Source organism: Panthera tigris, chromosome F2, assembly GCF_018350195.1.
Source record: "Panthera tigris isolate Pti1 chromosome F2, P.tigris_Pti1_mat1.1, whole genome shotgun sequence".
NCBI classification, from domain to species: Eukaryota; Metazoa; Chordata; class Mammalia; order Carnivora; family Felidae; genus Panthera; species Panthera tigris.
The window spans coordinates 40690590-40707921 of NC_056676.1; the positions used below are offsets into that span (position 1 = coordinate 40690590).

The 17332-nt window shown below is 39.5% G+C and overlaps 1 protein-coding gene and 1 pseudogene across 4 annotated transcripts in view; one reads left to right on the forward strand and one right to left on the reverse strand.

Annotated features, from left to right (window-relative positions):
• Positions 1–4165: 4165 nt before the first annotated feature.
• The window catches only part of LOC102965968 (RAD54 homolog B), a 94540-nt gene continuing 81373 nt past the window's right edge, over positions 4166–17332 (reverse strand). For 2 of the 4 annotated variants that reach the window (XM_042973202.1, XM_042973203.1), the window contains exons 12-15: positions 12163–12424; positions 10338–10404; positions 9946–10146; positions 4166–4445 (exon numbers count right to left, since the gene is read on the reverse strand). In XM_042973202.1, coding sequence (XP_042829136.1) covers positions 4228–4445; positions 9946–10146; positions 10338–10404; positions 12163–12424 — 748 coding nt within the window. In that variant the 3' untranslated portion in view covers positions 4166–4227. The remainder of the gene's footprint in view (positions 4446–9945; positions 10147–10337; positions 10405–12162; positions 12425–17332) is intronic. The other 2 variants (XM_042973204.1, XM_007082771.3) reach the window with 1 other exon arrangement.
• LOC102965687 lies at positions 6189–6899 on the forward strand (annotated as a pseudogene).

Genomic DNA, 17332 nt, shown 5'->3' on the forward strand with positions numbered 1-17332 from the left:
CACAGACCTAGGGGCAGGGGAGCACAGAGAAGGGGAAAAGAAGGGAATTCTTATAAACTAAGCATCTGCCACAGGAAAGGTGCTTTATATATGCAACCCATAGGTTAACTGGGTGCCCTTCCACATCTAAATTAAATGAGTTTGAACCCCCACAAACTGGCCTGTCAAAGTCCAAAGCCATCCTCAGTTCCCAAGGGCTTACCATCACCTGTGCTTCTCAGCCTCTGGGCTCCCATGTCACACTTGTCGCCTTTGTCCCGTGTCAAAAGGTTTCCCTCACAAAACTCAGCCTCTTCCAACATTCCATCGAGATTTCATGGTGGGAAAGAGATAAAGGGAGGGCTACTTCCAGAACTATGCAGCAAACAACTACATGGAAAACAACTGTTATTCAAATATCCTCCAGTTCTGTCACTGGGAATTTTTATCTAACCCAGTCCCAGCCTCCCCTCCATATTCTCATTTTTCTTTCTCTTCACCCTTCCTCAGATTGCCTTTAAAATTCCAAATTTTTCTCCTTCATTACACTTTGACAGCAACCAACACCCAAGGCTTACTCTCTCCCACCCAAGTTTTAATAAGGTGTTTTTCCAAATAAAGACTAAGAGAAATTTTGATGCAAGCAGCCAAGATAATATTTCTCTCACTAACCATACATTATTTCACTTAAGTCTCACGACTACCCTTAGACATGTAATTGAACAGTTTAGAAAACTCAGTTCATCTAAGACAATATTAACCCTATCTCATAGGTTGCAAAGCTCTTAGCATTTAGAACACAGCAATAAGTACTTAATAAGTGCTAGCTATCATTATATTTATCCCTACATGTAGCTGCTTTATCTCTTTTCTACCTACACTTACTACCTAAGTAATGGCATCCAATCTCATGACTTTATTAAATACCATACATATACTGACAAAATCCCAAATTTATCTCTAGCTTTGACCAAGGCTCTGAACTCATTTATGAATCTTATTGGACATCTTCCCTGGCCTATCAAACTTGACATAATGAAAACTGAACTTCAGATCTCCCACAAACCTCTTTTCTCAGTCTTCCCATCACACTAACTAGCAATACAATTCCTCCTTCGGCTCAGGCCAAAAATCTTGGGAGTCATTCTTGATTTTCCTCTTTTTCAATCCATTCATAAATCTTGTTGGCTCTGCCTTCAAAAATATTAAGAATCCAACTGTTCCTTAACACTTCACAGCTACCACCTGGTCTAAATCACCATTATCTCTTAACTAGATTATTGCAATAATCTTGTAACTCATCTTGCTTCCACCCCATGTTCCACCATTCCGTTCCATCACCAGAGCAATTCAGATCATGTCTTTCCTTGGCTCAAATCCTGGTGGTTTTCCATCTCCCTCAAGAGTAAAAGCTAAAGCTCTCAAGACCATCTTCAGTGCTCTCTACCATTTGAATTGCCCCCCACCATCACCTCTTTGACCTCATTTTTTACTACTCTTAACTCTCTCCACAATGACCTCTGGCTGTTTCTCAAACATGTCATACACTCCTTCATCTGTCTCAAGGCCTTTGCACGAGGTTCCTTCTGTCTGGAACATTTTTCCAACAGAAAGTCATGGTTCTTTCAGGTCTCTGCATAAATTAATCCTATATAAATAGCAATCCACAGCCCCACTTTAATATCTTTCCTTTATTCCACTTATTTTTCTTCATAGCACTTATCATGTGCTGTATTACATATGTGCACTGTTTTCTGTGTGCTAGAATGAAAGTGTCAGGATGGAGACTGCCTGTGGTATTCATTGTTGTATGCACAACCCCAAGGACAATGTCCAACATGTTGCTAGCTACTCAATATTTGTGGAGGGACACCTGCGTGGTTCAGTCCGTTGAGCGTCTGGCTCTTGATTTTGGCTCAGGTCAAGATCTCACGACTTCATGAATTTGAGCCCCAAGTCAGGCTCTGTGCTGACAGTGTGGAGCCTGCTTGGGCTTCTCTCTCTCCCTCCCTCTCTGCCCCCCCCCACTCTCTTTCTCTCTCAGAATAAATAAATAAACTTTAAAATTAGGGGTGCCTGGGTGGCTCAGTTGGTTGGCATCTTTAGGCTTAGGTCATGGTCTCATGGTCCATGGATTTGAGACCCACATCGGGCTCTGCATTGATGGCGTGCAGCCTGCTTGGGATTCTCTGTCTCCCTCTCTCTGCCCCTCCCCTGCTTGCTCTCTATATCTATTTCTCAAAATAAATAAACGTTAAAATTTTTTTTAATTTAAAAACTATTTGTGGAATGACAAATGAATATACTCATTTAATCAAAATTAAGGAAGGCAAGAGTTTCAAGAAGAAAGTGTTCGCCAGTATTTAATGTGAAAAAAAGCTGAGATAAAGACTGAAAAGAGTTCACCGCATTTATCAGTTAGGATGGAGGCCAACAGCTTTGGGTTGACAGTGCCCAGGAAGAAAGAAAGGAAGACATTAAGAAGAGAACTCTTTTCTGAAAACGGATAGTGGTAGTGACTGCACAACACTGTGAATGTACAAGTGGTAATTCTTTCTGCAGAGTCTAATTTTTCAAATAGTATAAAGCAAAACTTATACTATTTTTTAAACTTTCATATCAGCTCATCCAATTAAATTATTCTGCCTACAAGTATTTACAATTGAATGCCATCAATTATAATTACTAAAATGCTTTTCTTCAGCGATACGTCGTGGATAGCGTCATGGGTCAGCTTCTGCGGAAAACATGCTGAGGCAGATTTGCTTACAGCGAATTTGTTGGGAAGTGCTCTTTGGAACATCTGTAAGGGAGTGAGGGAAGCATGACTGAACAGAGAGAGAGGCTGAACTGCACTAAAGCTGCAGCAAAAGCCTCGACTGAGGAGGTCTGGAGCTGGACCATCCTTTAGACTTGTCCTGAAGAGCTCTGGAGCTGGGCCTTTGCAACCTACATCAACAAATCACTGGATGACAGCTACCCTGCGGAGGGAGCGTAACCTTGGGTGAGGCAGCGCTTTTCAGCTCAGGGCTATACTTAGGCAGGGATTTGGCTAGGAGTGGTGGCAGACACCTAGGGAAACAAACACACTGGCAATCTGGACAGCACGCTCTAGCATCCACTACAGTTTAAGATAGACGATAAATTTACTAGTCTCTATCATTGTATTTTTTTAAGGATTTTACACCTGAGAATAACATGATGCAAGATAGATACTGAAAGAAGTTTTATATGGAAAGCCTCATATATGAGGTCTATACATAGGGCCAAGAGACACCATTTTTGCTTATTATTAGTTGACTACTTCCTCACCGACAAATTTGGGCCTATTCATGAATCCTAGATGTACAACTGCCCAGGTATGGCACTAGAAATCTGAAGAACTCAGATTTGCTCATACATAATTATTGAGTCTTTATTCAAGACCTCAAGACAATATTCAGCCTAAAAGAAATTTTCCTAAATGGAAGCAGAAGCTGATTGTAGACGCCCCAGCTGGAGACTGAGAAATTCCTTTCTCCTTGTAGACTTCAGTCTTCTAAAGCTTGCTTTGTACATTAAAATTAAAAGTCTCTTTTTAATGTCAAAAATTACTACAGACAACTCTCGACATGAGGGTAGCCGAACCTTTCTTAATTCAGAATACAAACAATGTTTGGTGGACACTGCTTTACAGACTGCTTGTCAGTGCCCCATGTGTCTAAGGTCTCAGATTAGAAGCTGGTGTTCTGAAGTGTCCCATCGTCCTTCATCTCCTGCCCCAACCTACTGACCACGCTCACTCCAACTGCTTTGCAGCAACTATTACATTCAGGATCGTCAGCCTCTGCAGTCCTAGGTGCTGATTCTCTTGCTCCCTAGAGCTATAGTTTAAACTGATCAAGTTTTTCAATGGTCTCACACATCTGTGTCTAATATTCCTAATCAGATCAGATTTCCCAGAGACTGAGACTAGGTATTTTACCTTTTTATAGTCCTTATTAAAATTCTTTAATGGGTATTTAATAAAAGTGCATTAATTATGAAACATTAATTAATAATCTGATGACAGAAGCATGTCTTTAATATTTCAACATTGAAGCATACATACAAAAAATTAAGCAACTCAAATTTTGACCATGTATCAAAATTATATTTTGCAACAAAAAATATAACTTAAATAATTCTATTAGTTTTCAAAAATTACATTTAATTATTATGTTAATTTTTTAAAGAGTTGGCAAGAGAATGTCATGAAGTAATCGCTTTTTATATAACAGTACTTTGGTTGGTTATATTTTGAAAAAAGAATGAGACATTTTCTCTTATTCTTTCAAGAAAAGGATCTGTAAGATTTAAATGATCTCCAGAAAAATGTTTCCATTGCTTCAGCTGTGACATGGAGAGAGGTTTCAGAGAGCTAGACTTCTGGTGATGTGGACCAAGCTGACAATTTCTAGAGATAGGGACTTTTTCCAACGAATCACCTGAAATAAGTAAAACAATGAGAAAATCCTTAGGCCAATCAATACCCTACTATAAATAGTACTTTTTTTATTTTATGACACAATGAGCTTATATAATTTATTACATTTTAGTCTCTGACTTCAAGGGCATCGTGGTCTACATTAAACAAATAATCAAAGAGATGTATTACAGGTATATAATCCCTTACCTAAAACCTTTGGGACAGATATGTTTCCAAATTCAGAATATAATTGGAACGATCTGGGACAGCACTCCATCATCAAACACATTAATATTCTGCAGCAAGTCATATGAATAGTCTTATGAAATTGGTTAATGACTACTTTAAGTCACACTGACTTAAAGTTTTTGCCACCCAATAAGTTTGTTGCAAACTTATAAAGAAAAAAAAAAAACAACTTCTGGTCTTTCAATCTTCCTAGATTTCAAAATCGAAGACAAGGCACTTACAGTGGTAAGGGTAAGGAATTAAGATACAGGGGACTCTGAGCACATGTAACAAGAACTGACTTGTTTTATTAAGATCTGAAGGATGAGAAGGCAAGAACCAGATGAGGAAAGGAGGTGAAGCACTCCAGGAGAAGGAACGAAAGTGAAGGGAGTCTGGCACAGTCTGACAAACTCACAGGAGCCCAAGGCAACCAGAGAGCCCAGAAAGCAAAGCCAAAGAAAGATGCAAAAAGTTGAGTAATGCAGGGTAAAGTGCATTCAAGGATCAGATGCAAAACACTGTGATCAAATCCTGAATGGCAGAGGCTAGTAGTTACTCATGAAATCCCTATCTCTTTCCTCCAGACCACTCAGCCACATTTCTCTAGTCTCCCTTACACTTAGATGCAATCATGGAGTCTGGCCTATGGAAGACGGATAGAAGTGCTCTGGTCACTTCCAGGGCTGGCTTAGAAAAATCCCCCATATCACATGGTTTTCTACCTTTCTTCTTCTCTCACCTGCTGGCTGGCAGATGCAGGGATCCCAGCAGCGAACTCTAAGGCCTAAGAGGATGGTAGAATGAAAAGTGGAAGAAGCCTAGATCACTAAATCACCTCCGAGATTTAGTAGTAGTAAATAGCGAGTAATAGTAACTAGCTGTCCACTAGTTAGTTACTATTATGTGCCCTGTGACATGAATGAGAAATACACTTCTATTGTGGTAGGCCACTGTGCTTTCCTGTTACAGCACTACCCTATCCTAACTAACCACTTTAAAGATTTTAGTTTTAAATATATAAACAGGGTATCTGGGTGGCTCAGTCAGTTGAGCATTTGACTCAGGATTTTGGCTCAGGTCACAAGCTCACAGTTTCTGAGATCAAGCCCCGCATCAGGATCTGCACTGGCTACATGGAGCCTGCTTGGGATTCTGTGTCTCCCTCTCTCACTGTCCCCACCCCCCTCACTCTTAAGCTCTCTCTCTCAAAAATAAACATTAAACAAATAATAAAGACTTTTGTCTCAAAAAATCAATTGACTATTTAAAATGAAGGGGTGCCTGAGTGGCTCAGTCAGTTGAGTGTCCAACTTCCGTTCAGGTCATGATCTCACGGTTCATGGGTTTGAGCCCCACACTGGGCTCTGTGCTGACAGATTGGAGCCTGGAGCCTGCTTTGGATTCTGTGTCTCCCTCTCTCTCTGACCTTTCCCTGCTTGCAATCTCTCTCCCTCTCTCAAACATAAATAAATGTTAAAAATTAAAAAAAAAAAAAAAACTTTAATTAAAATGAAGATTTTAGAGGAGGAAGATGGCGGCCACCTTAGAATCTGGTGGAGGAGCGGGGTCTGTCCCAGCCCTGGGTCCCGAGGCTATTGCTCCCGACTGGGAAAGCCAGGAAGTCTCCACAGGGACCACTATTGTGGCCATACAATTTGAAGGGGGCGTGGTTCTCGAAGCCGACTCCAGAACTACCACTGGGTCCTACATTGCCAATCGAGTGACTGACAAGCTGACCCCTATCCATGACCGTATCTTCTGCTGCCACTCATGCTCAGCAGCAGATACCCAGGCAGTAGATGATGCTGTCACATATCAGCTTGGTTTCCACAGCATTGAGCTAAATGAGCCTCCGCTGCTGTACACAGCCGCCAGCCTCTTTAAGGAGATGTGTTACCTATACCAGGAAGAATTGATGGCAGGAATCATCACTGCAGGCTGGGACCCCCAAGAAGGAGGCCAGGTGTACTCGGTGCCCCTGGGGGGGTATGATGGTAAGGCAGTCCTTTGCCATTGGGGGCTCTGGGAGCTCCTATATCTAGGACTATGTCGACACTACCTACCGGGAAGGCATGACCAAGGAAGAGTGTCTGCCAATGCCCTCACTTCAGCCATGGAACAGGATGGCTCCAGCAGAGGCGTGATCCGCCTGGCAGCCATCCAGGAGTTAGGGGTGGAGCGGCAGGTACTTTTGGGGGACCAGATTCCCAAATTCACCATTGCCACGTTACTGCCTCCCTGATTCCTAGAATTCTAGGATACAGTAAGAGACACCCCATAGCCACATTAAATTCAATAAACACTTTGTCAAAAAGAAAAAAAAAATGGAGATTTTATAATCTCTATCTTTAAGAGTAATGGGAGCTACTGAAAGGGTTTTTTTTAAACATTTTATTTATGGGGGCACCTGGATGGCTCAGATGGTTGAGCATGTGACTTTGGCTCAGGTCATATTCTCATGGTTCTTGAGTCCAAGCCCCACATCAGGCTCACTGCCATCAGCGTGGAGCCTGTTTTGGATCCTCTGTCCCCTTCTCTCTCTGCACCCCCCCCCCCACTCACACTGTCTCAAAACTAAACATTTTTTTTAAAAAAAAGCATTTTATTTACAGGAAATTTCAAATATATATAAAAGTTGACAAGATAGGGGCGCCTGAGTGGCTCAGTTGGTTAAGCGTCCAACTTCGGCTCAGGTCATGTCTTGCAGTTTATGAGTTCGAGCCCTCCATCGGGCTCTGTGCTGACAGCTTAGAAGCTGGAGCCTGCTTCAGATTCTGTGCCTCACTGTCTCTTTGCCGCTCCCCCCTCCATTCGTTCGCTTTCTCTCTCTCTCTCTCTCTCTCTCAAAAATAAACAAACAATAAAAAAGAAAAAGTTGACAAGACAGAAATGAAGAACCTAAAGATTTATTATGCACCCCACCTTCAGTAACCATCAATAGCCAATCCTGTTTTATTTAGGCTTTCTCTACTTCCTTATTATTATGAAATCAATACATAGTACATATCATTTCAACTGTACATATCATTTCAACTGTAAATATTTCACTTCACATTTCTAAAAGATAAAGACTTCTTTTAAAATTTCATCACGCTTAAAACTGTCTTTCCTTAATATCTAAATCCTGTCAATGTCAAAAATCATTGAGGTCTTAAGAGATGACACATTAAGAATCTAGAAGACAGTAGGATAATACCTTCAAAGTACTGACAAAATAAAAACAAAAACACCCTACTGACTAGAATTGTACACCTAGCAAAGACAGCATTTGAGAGAGAGAAAAAAAACAAATATACTTTGAGAAATCAAAGATTGAGAGTTAACCACTAGTAGGCCTTTGTTGGAATAAGCAGAACATGAAAAGACAATAGGGCGCCTGGGTGGTTCAGTTGGTTTAGTGTCTAACTTCAGTTTAGGTCATGATCTCACGGTTTGTGAGTTCAAGCCCCATATTAGGATCTCTGCTGTCAGCACAGAGCCTGCTTTGAATCCTCTGTCTCCCTCTTCTTCTGCTCCTCCTCTGCTGCTTGTGTGCTCTCTCTCTCTCTCAAAAATAATAAACATTAAAAAAAATAATAATAAAGCAAAATAAAATAAAATTATAAATGTACATATTTTCTGACCCAACAGCACTGATAATTTACCTTATAGATATACTTGAACATATGGAAAAAGATGTATGAATAAAGATATACACTGAGTGGAAAGAACCTAATTGATATACCTAATTATACCCGTAATTATACCTAATGATACCTGTGGGGGACAAGTAAAATGGAGAATTATATAAGGGAAAAAAAGAATAAGGAAACCTTCTGGAATGATATGGAAAGATTTCAAGATATACTATTAAGTGAAAAAGGTACAGACCTATATCTATTTACTATGCTACCCTTTACTGGTAGGAAAACTGGACAAGAATATATATTCAGAGTTATTTGCATGAACATAAAAATATATCTAGAAGGACACACAAAAAGCTAATAATGGTTATGGGATAGGGGCTAGAAATTAGGCAGACAAGGGTATCATAGAGTTTTCATATATACATTTTATATATTTAAATACTTGACCATGTAAATATATTAACAATTTATAAGTTAAAATACTTAACTTTTAAATCTGTAAAACAAGATAAAATTGATTTTAACAGAAAATTTGACTAACATGGCACAACTCTAAACTACGTAATTAAGAGAATATACATGGTTTTCATGCACACAAGAAACATTTACAAAGTGACCACATACCAGGCCACACACATCATTATAGTTACCAAAGAATCATATCTCACAGACCATATATCTATCTGACTACATTGCAGTAGCCGGAACACAATAACAAAAACTAAAATACATTTAAAACATACTTTTATACAACACATGAGTCAAAGCAGAAATCACGGTGGAAAATATGAAACATTTAGAACTGAATAATAAAAAGACTACATATCAAAATTACGAGATTTAGCCGAGAGGAAAATTTACAGCCTTAAATACCCACGTTAGAAAAGAAGACTTAAAATCATCAAACTAAGCACTCCACTTGAAAAATAAGAAAAAAAAAAAAAAAAAACAGAGTAAATACAAGGAAAAATGAAGAGAAAATAAGCAGAAATTATTAAAATAGAAAAAGCATACAAGAGAGAGAATCAAATGTTGACTTACATAAAATATAATTCTTCCATGTCAGTCTTGTACAGTCTAATTTCTTAAACCTTTTCAACACAATTTACCAAGGGACTTCAAACCACTGGATATTGCTTGCTCAAGTCCTACTCCTGATCCAGTTCCTATCTGAACAGTGTCAACTCTGAAGGGCTGACATTCTCAGGCTCACTTAAGCAGCACTGGGAGTCTGTCAAGTACTGAGAAGTATGGTGGCCCAAGCTAACTGCCTCAGAAGGTATGACCACATTATAAATAAGCTCTAAACCAAAAAAACACAGTAGGATTATTCTGTCAAGTATGTTTTTTAGGAAATAGAAATAAGGATTAAAAACATTTTTTGTAACTCTGAAGTCATTATACCAGGACTTGAAAGATTTTCCTAAACAAGTTAAACATTTAACAACTAATTCAGAAGACGCTAAATTGAGACAACTAATAAGGTTCTAATTAATATTTTCTCAAATATTCATCTGGCAGGTGCCCTATGACCTGAGAAAAAAAAGAAAAGTAATAAACGCAAATGGTAAATATTTCAGTTATTCTGTATTTAAATGTTTTCAACTGCTAAAGAGAGATAAATTAACTTTACCATCATAACAGAATTAAAATACAACTAACCTGTATGATCTTTGTCTCCTGTACATTCACAGTCAAGCAGGTCATGGGTAACACAATGTGAACTTTCATGTAATGTAAACAAATTTTTAAGCTCCTCTACTGAGAACTGGATATGTTCAGAGGTCTTGGTTACGTCTACAACTGCCCCTGAAAGATCTTGCTTACTGATTTGTCTCTGATAAATCTTTTCTTCTATTGTACCTAAAGAGAAAACATTGATTAGATTTCCTTCAGATCTTTAAGTCTGTTATTTTTGTAGGGTAAAACATGTTTATTAGCATACTGTTTAACAAAATAACAATATTTCTGATATCAAAGTACAGACTGAGCAAAAAAAAATTGTTTTAACTCTTCAAAAGACTACATTTTTTGTCATACTGAAGGGTTATTACCTGTGGTTAGGAGTCTGTAAATATGTACAGGATGTTTCTGACCATCTCTCCATACTCTAGACATTGCCTATAGAAAACAGATGAAAATTCTGAGAGTACAGTGGAAACCAGTAGCCCTGTCCACATAAGCATATTGCTTATACTAACAAGATAAGCATATGCTTATCTTAACATATGTAAGATTAGGAATTCTAGATTTCACTTATAGCTTCAGAAAACAAAGCCCAGGCATACCCAAGCATTCTCCACTTCATACTCTTTTCCTGGAAAGAAAGGTAGGGATGAACACTCACTATCGTACTGTAAAAAAGCTGCAGAGTTGTCACACAACAGTGAGGGGATCTATCTGCATCAAAGAACAGGACAGCGAATTTGGACAGCAAGAACTCAAAGAACCAAGTATAGCATGGGCATGGAGGGTTTATTCTCATTCCAAGTAGCTTATGAATCCCTAAGATACCTGCAATCAGTTCAGGCTCTGGGTAGATTCCTGTGGTTTCACAACGTATCAATGATAGTGTAAACAGTTGGTGTTCAAATCCCACACATTCCAAAGAAATGTCTCACTTTCAACCAGCTCCTGGGAGATAAACTCTAAGCCCTTGTCAATTCCTGCCTGATTAGAGCATCTTAGTTTACCTAAGGCCTTGGGCCACAGAAGATAGTTTTTACCAACAATTTGACTCAGGTGTGGGCTATAGACCAGTTTGACCTGTGGTGGGGTTGGAGACTGAGCAACTTAGGCCAGCCACACTGGTACTCCATGCCTACATGTCTGACCTCCAACAAAATCTCTGGACACCAAGACTTGAGCGAACTGCTCTGGATGGCAATACTCCAATATGTGTTGTCACTCATCAGTGCTGGGAGAATTAAGTGTTGTACATACAACGTCAGTGGGAGAGGACAACTGGAGGCTTGTGCCTCATCTCTCCTGAACTCCCCATGTGCCTTTTACCTTTAGTGATTTTAGTCTGTTTCCTCTCACTGTAATAAACCGTAACTATGAGTATAGCTGTTTTTCTGGGTTCTGTGAGTCCTTCTAGTAACCACTGAACCTGAGGGCTGTCTTCGAGTCCCCCAACATAGACACTAAGTGAGTGCAAACTGTAGGTAGAAATCTGAAAATATGTGAAGATAGACTGTATTCCGAAGAAAACAAAAGCTGCTTCTGAAATATTTTCCTAAATCAGTTAACTTAATATCTTTCCTACACCCTGCACAAACACTGATCAGCAGAGCATCTATAATACTTTATTTTCTTTCCCTGATGGTCATGAACATCCTGAAGACCCAACTGTGCAGTAGAGTAGAGAACAGAGAAATACAGGTTTGGGTCTGAATCCTGGCTCTGCCTCTTCTAAGCTATGTGGCCCAGAATAAGCTTCCATATCTTTATCTGTAAAACAGGCTAATAATATCCACATTTGCAGGATTATTGTGAACATTAAACAGATGTAAAGCACCTAGCAGAGTGCCTGATCGAAAGTAAGGGCTCAATATGCAGCAATTATATATCCTCTTCATCTTCATATCCCTGGCAGGCTTTATATCCCCAGTATGCATTCTATAATTTTTTTTTATGTTTATTTATTTGTTTGTTTAGAGAGAAAGAAAGAGTATGTGCATGCACACAAGAGGGGCGGAGAGAGAGAGAATCCCAAGATCCCAAGCAGGCTCCCTGCTGTCAGCGCAGAGCCCAATGCAGGGCTGGAACTCACAAACCATGAGATCATGACCTGAGCCAAAATCAAGAGTCAGATGCTTAACCAACTGAGCCACCAAGCCACCCCATAATGTTTATTTAATTCATAAATAGTCATACCTGGATATCAGTGGCTGGATTCCAATCAATATCATACAGAATTAAGTGAGATCCTCCAATAAGGTTAAGTCCCACACCACCAGCTTTTGAACTTAACAAAAAAATAAAATCAGAAGAGTATTTACTATTAAAGCCATCAACAATTTGCTGTCTTTGAGAGACTGGTGTTTGTCCATCAAGTCTTGTAAAAGCATATCCATGACGCCTGCATACTTCTTGTAGAATATTCAAGGTTTGTGTGTAGTTGGACACCAACACCACCCTGCCAATCAAAAAGAAAGAGTCTTTATATATAATTTTAAAGCAGTATTAGGTTTTTTTAATTGAAAGGAAATACTACAGTGATACTATCAGTGATATTTATAGAACATGCAGCAATGACCTTGTACAACTAAATCACAGGTTCTCCTTAAAATTCAATTTTTAGTTTTTTTTATGTTTATTTTTGAGAGAGAGAGAAACAGAGACAGAGACAGAGTGAAAGCAGGGGAGGGGCAGAGAGAAAGGGACACACAGAATCCAAAGCAGGCTCCAGGTTCCAAGCTGTCAGCACAGAGCCCAACACAGGGCTCAAACTCATGAATTGTGAGATCATGACCTGAGCCAAAGTCGGACACTTAACCAACTGAGTCACCCAGGCATCCCTTAAATTCAATTTTTAAATCAATATCTAAGAGATGTCCAGTATTAAGATACTGCTTTCTGCTTTCTTCACCTCTCTGAAGCCACCCTAAAAACATCAGAACAAGAAACAGAAATAACTCTACCTTTGATAAAGCAAGGAGATAGTTATATGTGAAAACAGAGAATGGAATGGTGACCTGCTGAGGAGTGCAGACAATGTAAAACCTAAGTGCCCAAGGAGGTAGATTCTAATAAGAAACAAGCACAAATTTATTCATATCAAGGAATCTTAACATACCTCAGAAGGAAGGTGTTTAGACTGCAGCTATTATAAGAGCACTGGTAAACAGAATCCAAACTCTATTCCCATGACTATTCTTTCTCAGCTAGAATGTTTATATTTTGGAGAAAGTAACGCAAAGAAAACTGAGACCAAGGGACTCTAGAAGGCAAGGTTATAGTGAGAAATCAAAATGAAAGTCTGTATACTGGATGTACGATCCCAGTTCCCTTTTACTGCCAACTCCCAGAACACCAGTAGCCAGGCCTTCTTCTCACATCCCACCTCAAAAAGATAGTATTGGAAGATTCACCTCTGGAATGATTTAAATGACCCTGAAGAAAAGGTCCACAGATAAGGAGTCCCCAAATAAAAAAGCCAGCTCACTGTCTAATTACCCAATGAGGGCCACCAGTCTACCAGCCCTACCCGGGCACATGGAGTGTTCAATTAACGTCTTACTACATCAATCATAAATATGAATGGATCACCAACTATTAGAGGTAAGGTTCCAACATGAAAAATAGAAACTAAAATGAATAAACAACAACAAAAAAAAGAAACCTGTATGAAACAGAGCAATGGAGGAAACAGGAAACAATTTTAAGAACATAATTAATATCCTCAAATAAGAAACACCAGGGGCACCTGGGTGGCTCAGTCAGTTATGAGTCCGACTTCAGGTGAGGTCATGATCTCACAGTTTGTGGGTTCAAGCCTCACGTTGGGCTCTGTGCTGACAGCTCAGAGCCTGGAGCCTGCTTCAGATTCTCTGTTTCTGTCTCTCTCTTCCCCTCCCCTGCTCACACTCTGTCTCTCTCAAAATTAAATAAATATTTAAAACGATTTTTAATAATAATAATAATAATAATAATAATAATAATATAAATAAATAAATCCAGAGAGAAATTCTGGAGATGAAAATGTGGATATAACAAGATAGCAGTGACAGCACATGATCTGGCAATACACTAGGGGAGCTGGGGATTGCACTGAGAAACAGGATGCAAAGGCAGAGAGGAAATGGGGGCTGTTGCTTTACAATGAGCTTTTTAACCCCTTGAAAAATAAAAATTTTAAAACAATAAAATAATATAAAAAGTAAAAACAGTATTTTTTACAATAGCTAAAGCAAAAAATAAAAATAAGGTAAAGAATCTTTCCTATATATTTATATTATTAGCACTGGAAATCTAAAAACAATAAAGCAAACTTTAACAGTTATAATTTTAAATATCTATGCTAAGAAGGGAAAGATAATCCAACAATATATTTGTATTTCTTGTACCAGTTACTTTTTGTTACATAACAAACCATCCCAAAATTCAGTGGCTTAAAACAACAACCATTTATTTTCTACTTAGCTTACAAACTGTAGTATTAAAAAGAAAACCACAGACCGAAAATGGCATCACTTAGGTTAAGACCCCAAGTCAGTAAACAAGACTTGATAACTAACCTAATTGCAATTTCAGTCCCCAAGGAATGTAACCTTTAACCAGTCAACATGGAATTTCCTGATCAATACCAGGAAATTTACTGATAGACCCCTTCAGCTCCCCTTAGGAGGGCAACCCTGCTTAAACAATGCATTCCTTGCTAATAAATTCCTTTCTCCCCACCCCCCAACACTCGGCCTTGAAAACATTTTTGTTAGTTTAGCTCAGGAGAGCTCCTCTGTAGTTACTTGCTAGATGGGATGCTGCCTGATTCAGGAATTGTTTAATAAAGCCAATTAGATCTTAAAATTTACTTGGTTGAATTTTGTTTTTTAACAGTAGATTGGCAATTTAGGCTGGGCTCAGCTAGAAGATTCCTCTGCTGGTCATGGCTGGGCAAACTCAAGCATCTGCAGTCAGCTGCCAGGTCAACTGGGGACTAGCTGACCTACTCATCAGGCTACCCAAGGTTTATTCACACGGTGACAGAAGGGTTCCAGGAACCCAAAGGAGGAAAAGCCCCAATGCACAAGATCTTTGCAAGTCTCTTTTTTGTGCCATATTTGCCAACACTGCATGGTCCAATGCAAGTCATGTGGCTCAGCTCAGAGTCAGAGTGGGAAATCACTCACAATTACCTAGCAAAGGAACATGGATACATGGAGAAGAACTTAGACCATTTTTGCAATCTACCATAATCCCTATACTACTATTTCAATCATTTTTCCTTCCTCTTTCTCATCTATTATTGTTAGAGTAGGCAGTTAGTCAGGCTTTAACAGGATGCCTGGAAGCCAGCAAAGGGGGAGTCAAGGCCAGTTACCAGGAAAGTTAGCAACCTGTCCCAGCACTATTCCACAAAGTCACAAAAAGCCAGATCAAACCAGACAGGCCCAAAACAAAGAAGGTCAGAGGCCCTGACCAAGTAAGGGGGAAAAGACACAAAATCCTCCTCCCAAAGAAATCCTCTCCCCAAACAATAAATAGCCCACCCCTCAGTTAACAAGAGTCAATAGAAGAGAGAGACCCAAACTTCTCCCTTGAGTTCACCCGCTCTCCAGAGTGTACTCTCACTTGAGTAAACTCTTCACTAGCACAACTTAACCACTCTGTCTGGTCTGTCCTTGAATTCTTTTCTTGTGACAAGACTGAGAGACTGCAGTGATGTTTTGGGACAGGCTGGATGGAGGGCCTGGAGGTCTCCCCCAGTTCACCTAGCAACCTTATAGGGATGAATAATATTATCTAAACATAGTTTTTTCTGATCTAACTTCACTAGAAGGAAAAGAAACTCTGGCTTAATATTTTCCCCCAACAAATCTTTACAAGGCTAGGTGCAGATTGATGGGATAGGTGACTGTCTTAGTAAGGACTCTCAGACAAGCCTCTTTTAGAGGTCTCGAGCAGCTCCCCCACACACAAGTACATCCACTTGGAAACAGGCTATTATCTTTATGTTCACTAGACTGTCCCCTAAAGCAACTGAAATGTGTAGGCAAGGCGTCAGGTCTACAGTACAATGCAAGCTGTACCCAGCAGGAGAGTCTCCAACAAAGAGAAGCACGGGGGGGGGGGGGGGGGGGGGGGGGCCTGGAATGCAGTATCAAGTCTGCTCACCAAGCCATGAAGCCTAGTGCATGAATGCAACAACCAGGAGGGAAAATAAATGGTTTTAAATTTTGAAGTTTCTTTTCTTTAAATTCCACAAAAGGGTCACCCGGTGGACAAGAGTTCTCAGATATGCCTCCACCCCGTTCTAACACATCTTAACCTACTCAAAAACACCCTATGTGCTAGAAGATGTCTTCCCAGAAGACCTAAAATATAACTATCTGGTTCAAGTCAATGGTAACACAGTAGTCACAGTGAAGACAGTAATACTACTCCTGGAACCAAACACTACAACTTTTTAAAGTTTTGTGCATAGGCAGCCCAGCCTTGGAAAGCCTGGCCTCTACACTCAGTTTTTTATTAAAAAAAAAAAGGGGCCATCACTCAACACCTAAAAAACAACCCAATTAGAAAATGGCAAAGGACTTGAATAAACATTTCTCCAGTGAAAACATAGAAACGGCCAGCGAGTATATGAAAAGGTGCCCAACATCACTAATCATTAGGGAAATGCAAATCAAAACCACAATGAGATATCATTACACATCCAATAGCATGGCTATTATCAAAAAACAGAAAATAACATTGTTGGTGAGAATGTGGAGAAATTAGAAATCTCGTGCACTGTTGGTGGGAATGTAAAATGGTGTAGATGTTATGAAAAGCAGTGTGGGGGAACCTGGGTGGCTCAGTCGTTTAAGCCTCCAACTCTTCTCAGCTCAGGTCATGATCTCACAGTTCGTGAGTTCAAGCCCCGCACTGGGCTCCATGCTAACAGTGCAGAGCCTGCTTGGGATTCTCTGTCTCCCTCTTTCTCTGCCTCTCCCCTGCTTACACTCTCTCTCTTTCTCTCTCTCTCTCAAAATAAATAAACTTTAAAAAAGAAAAGAAAAACAGTATGGTGATTCCTCAAAAAATTTTTAAAAGAATTCCCAAATGAGCCAACAATTTCACTTCTGGGTATATATCCAAAAGAACTGAAGGCAGGGTATTGAAGGAATATTTGTACACCCATGTTCATAGCAGCATTATTCACAATAGCCAAAAGGTGGAAGCTACCTAAGTGATCTTCAACAGATGAATGGATAAACAAATGTGGAAAATACATACAATGGAATATTATTCAGCCTTAGAAAGAAATTCTAACACATGCTACAACACGGACGAAGCTTGAGAACGTTAAGCTAAGTAAAATAAGCAAGTCACAAAAAGACAA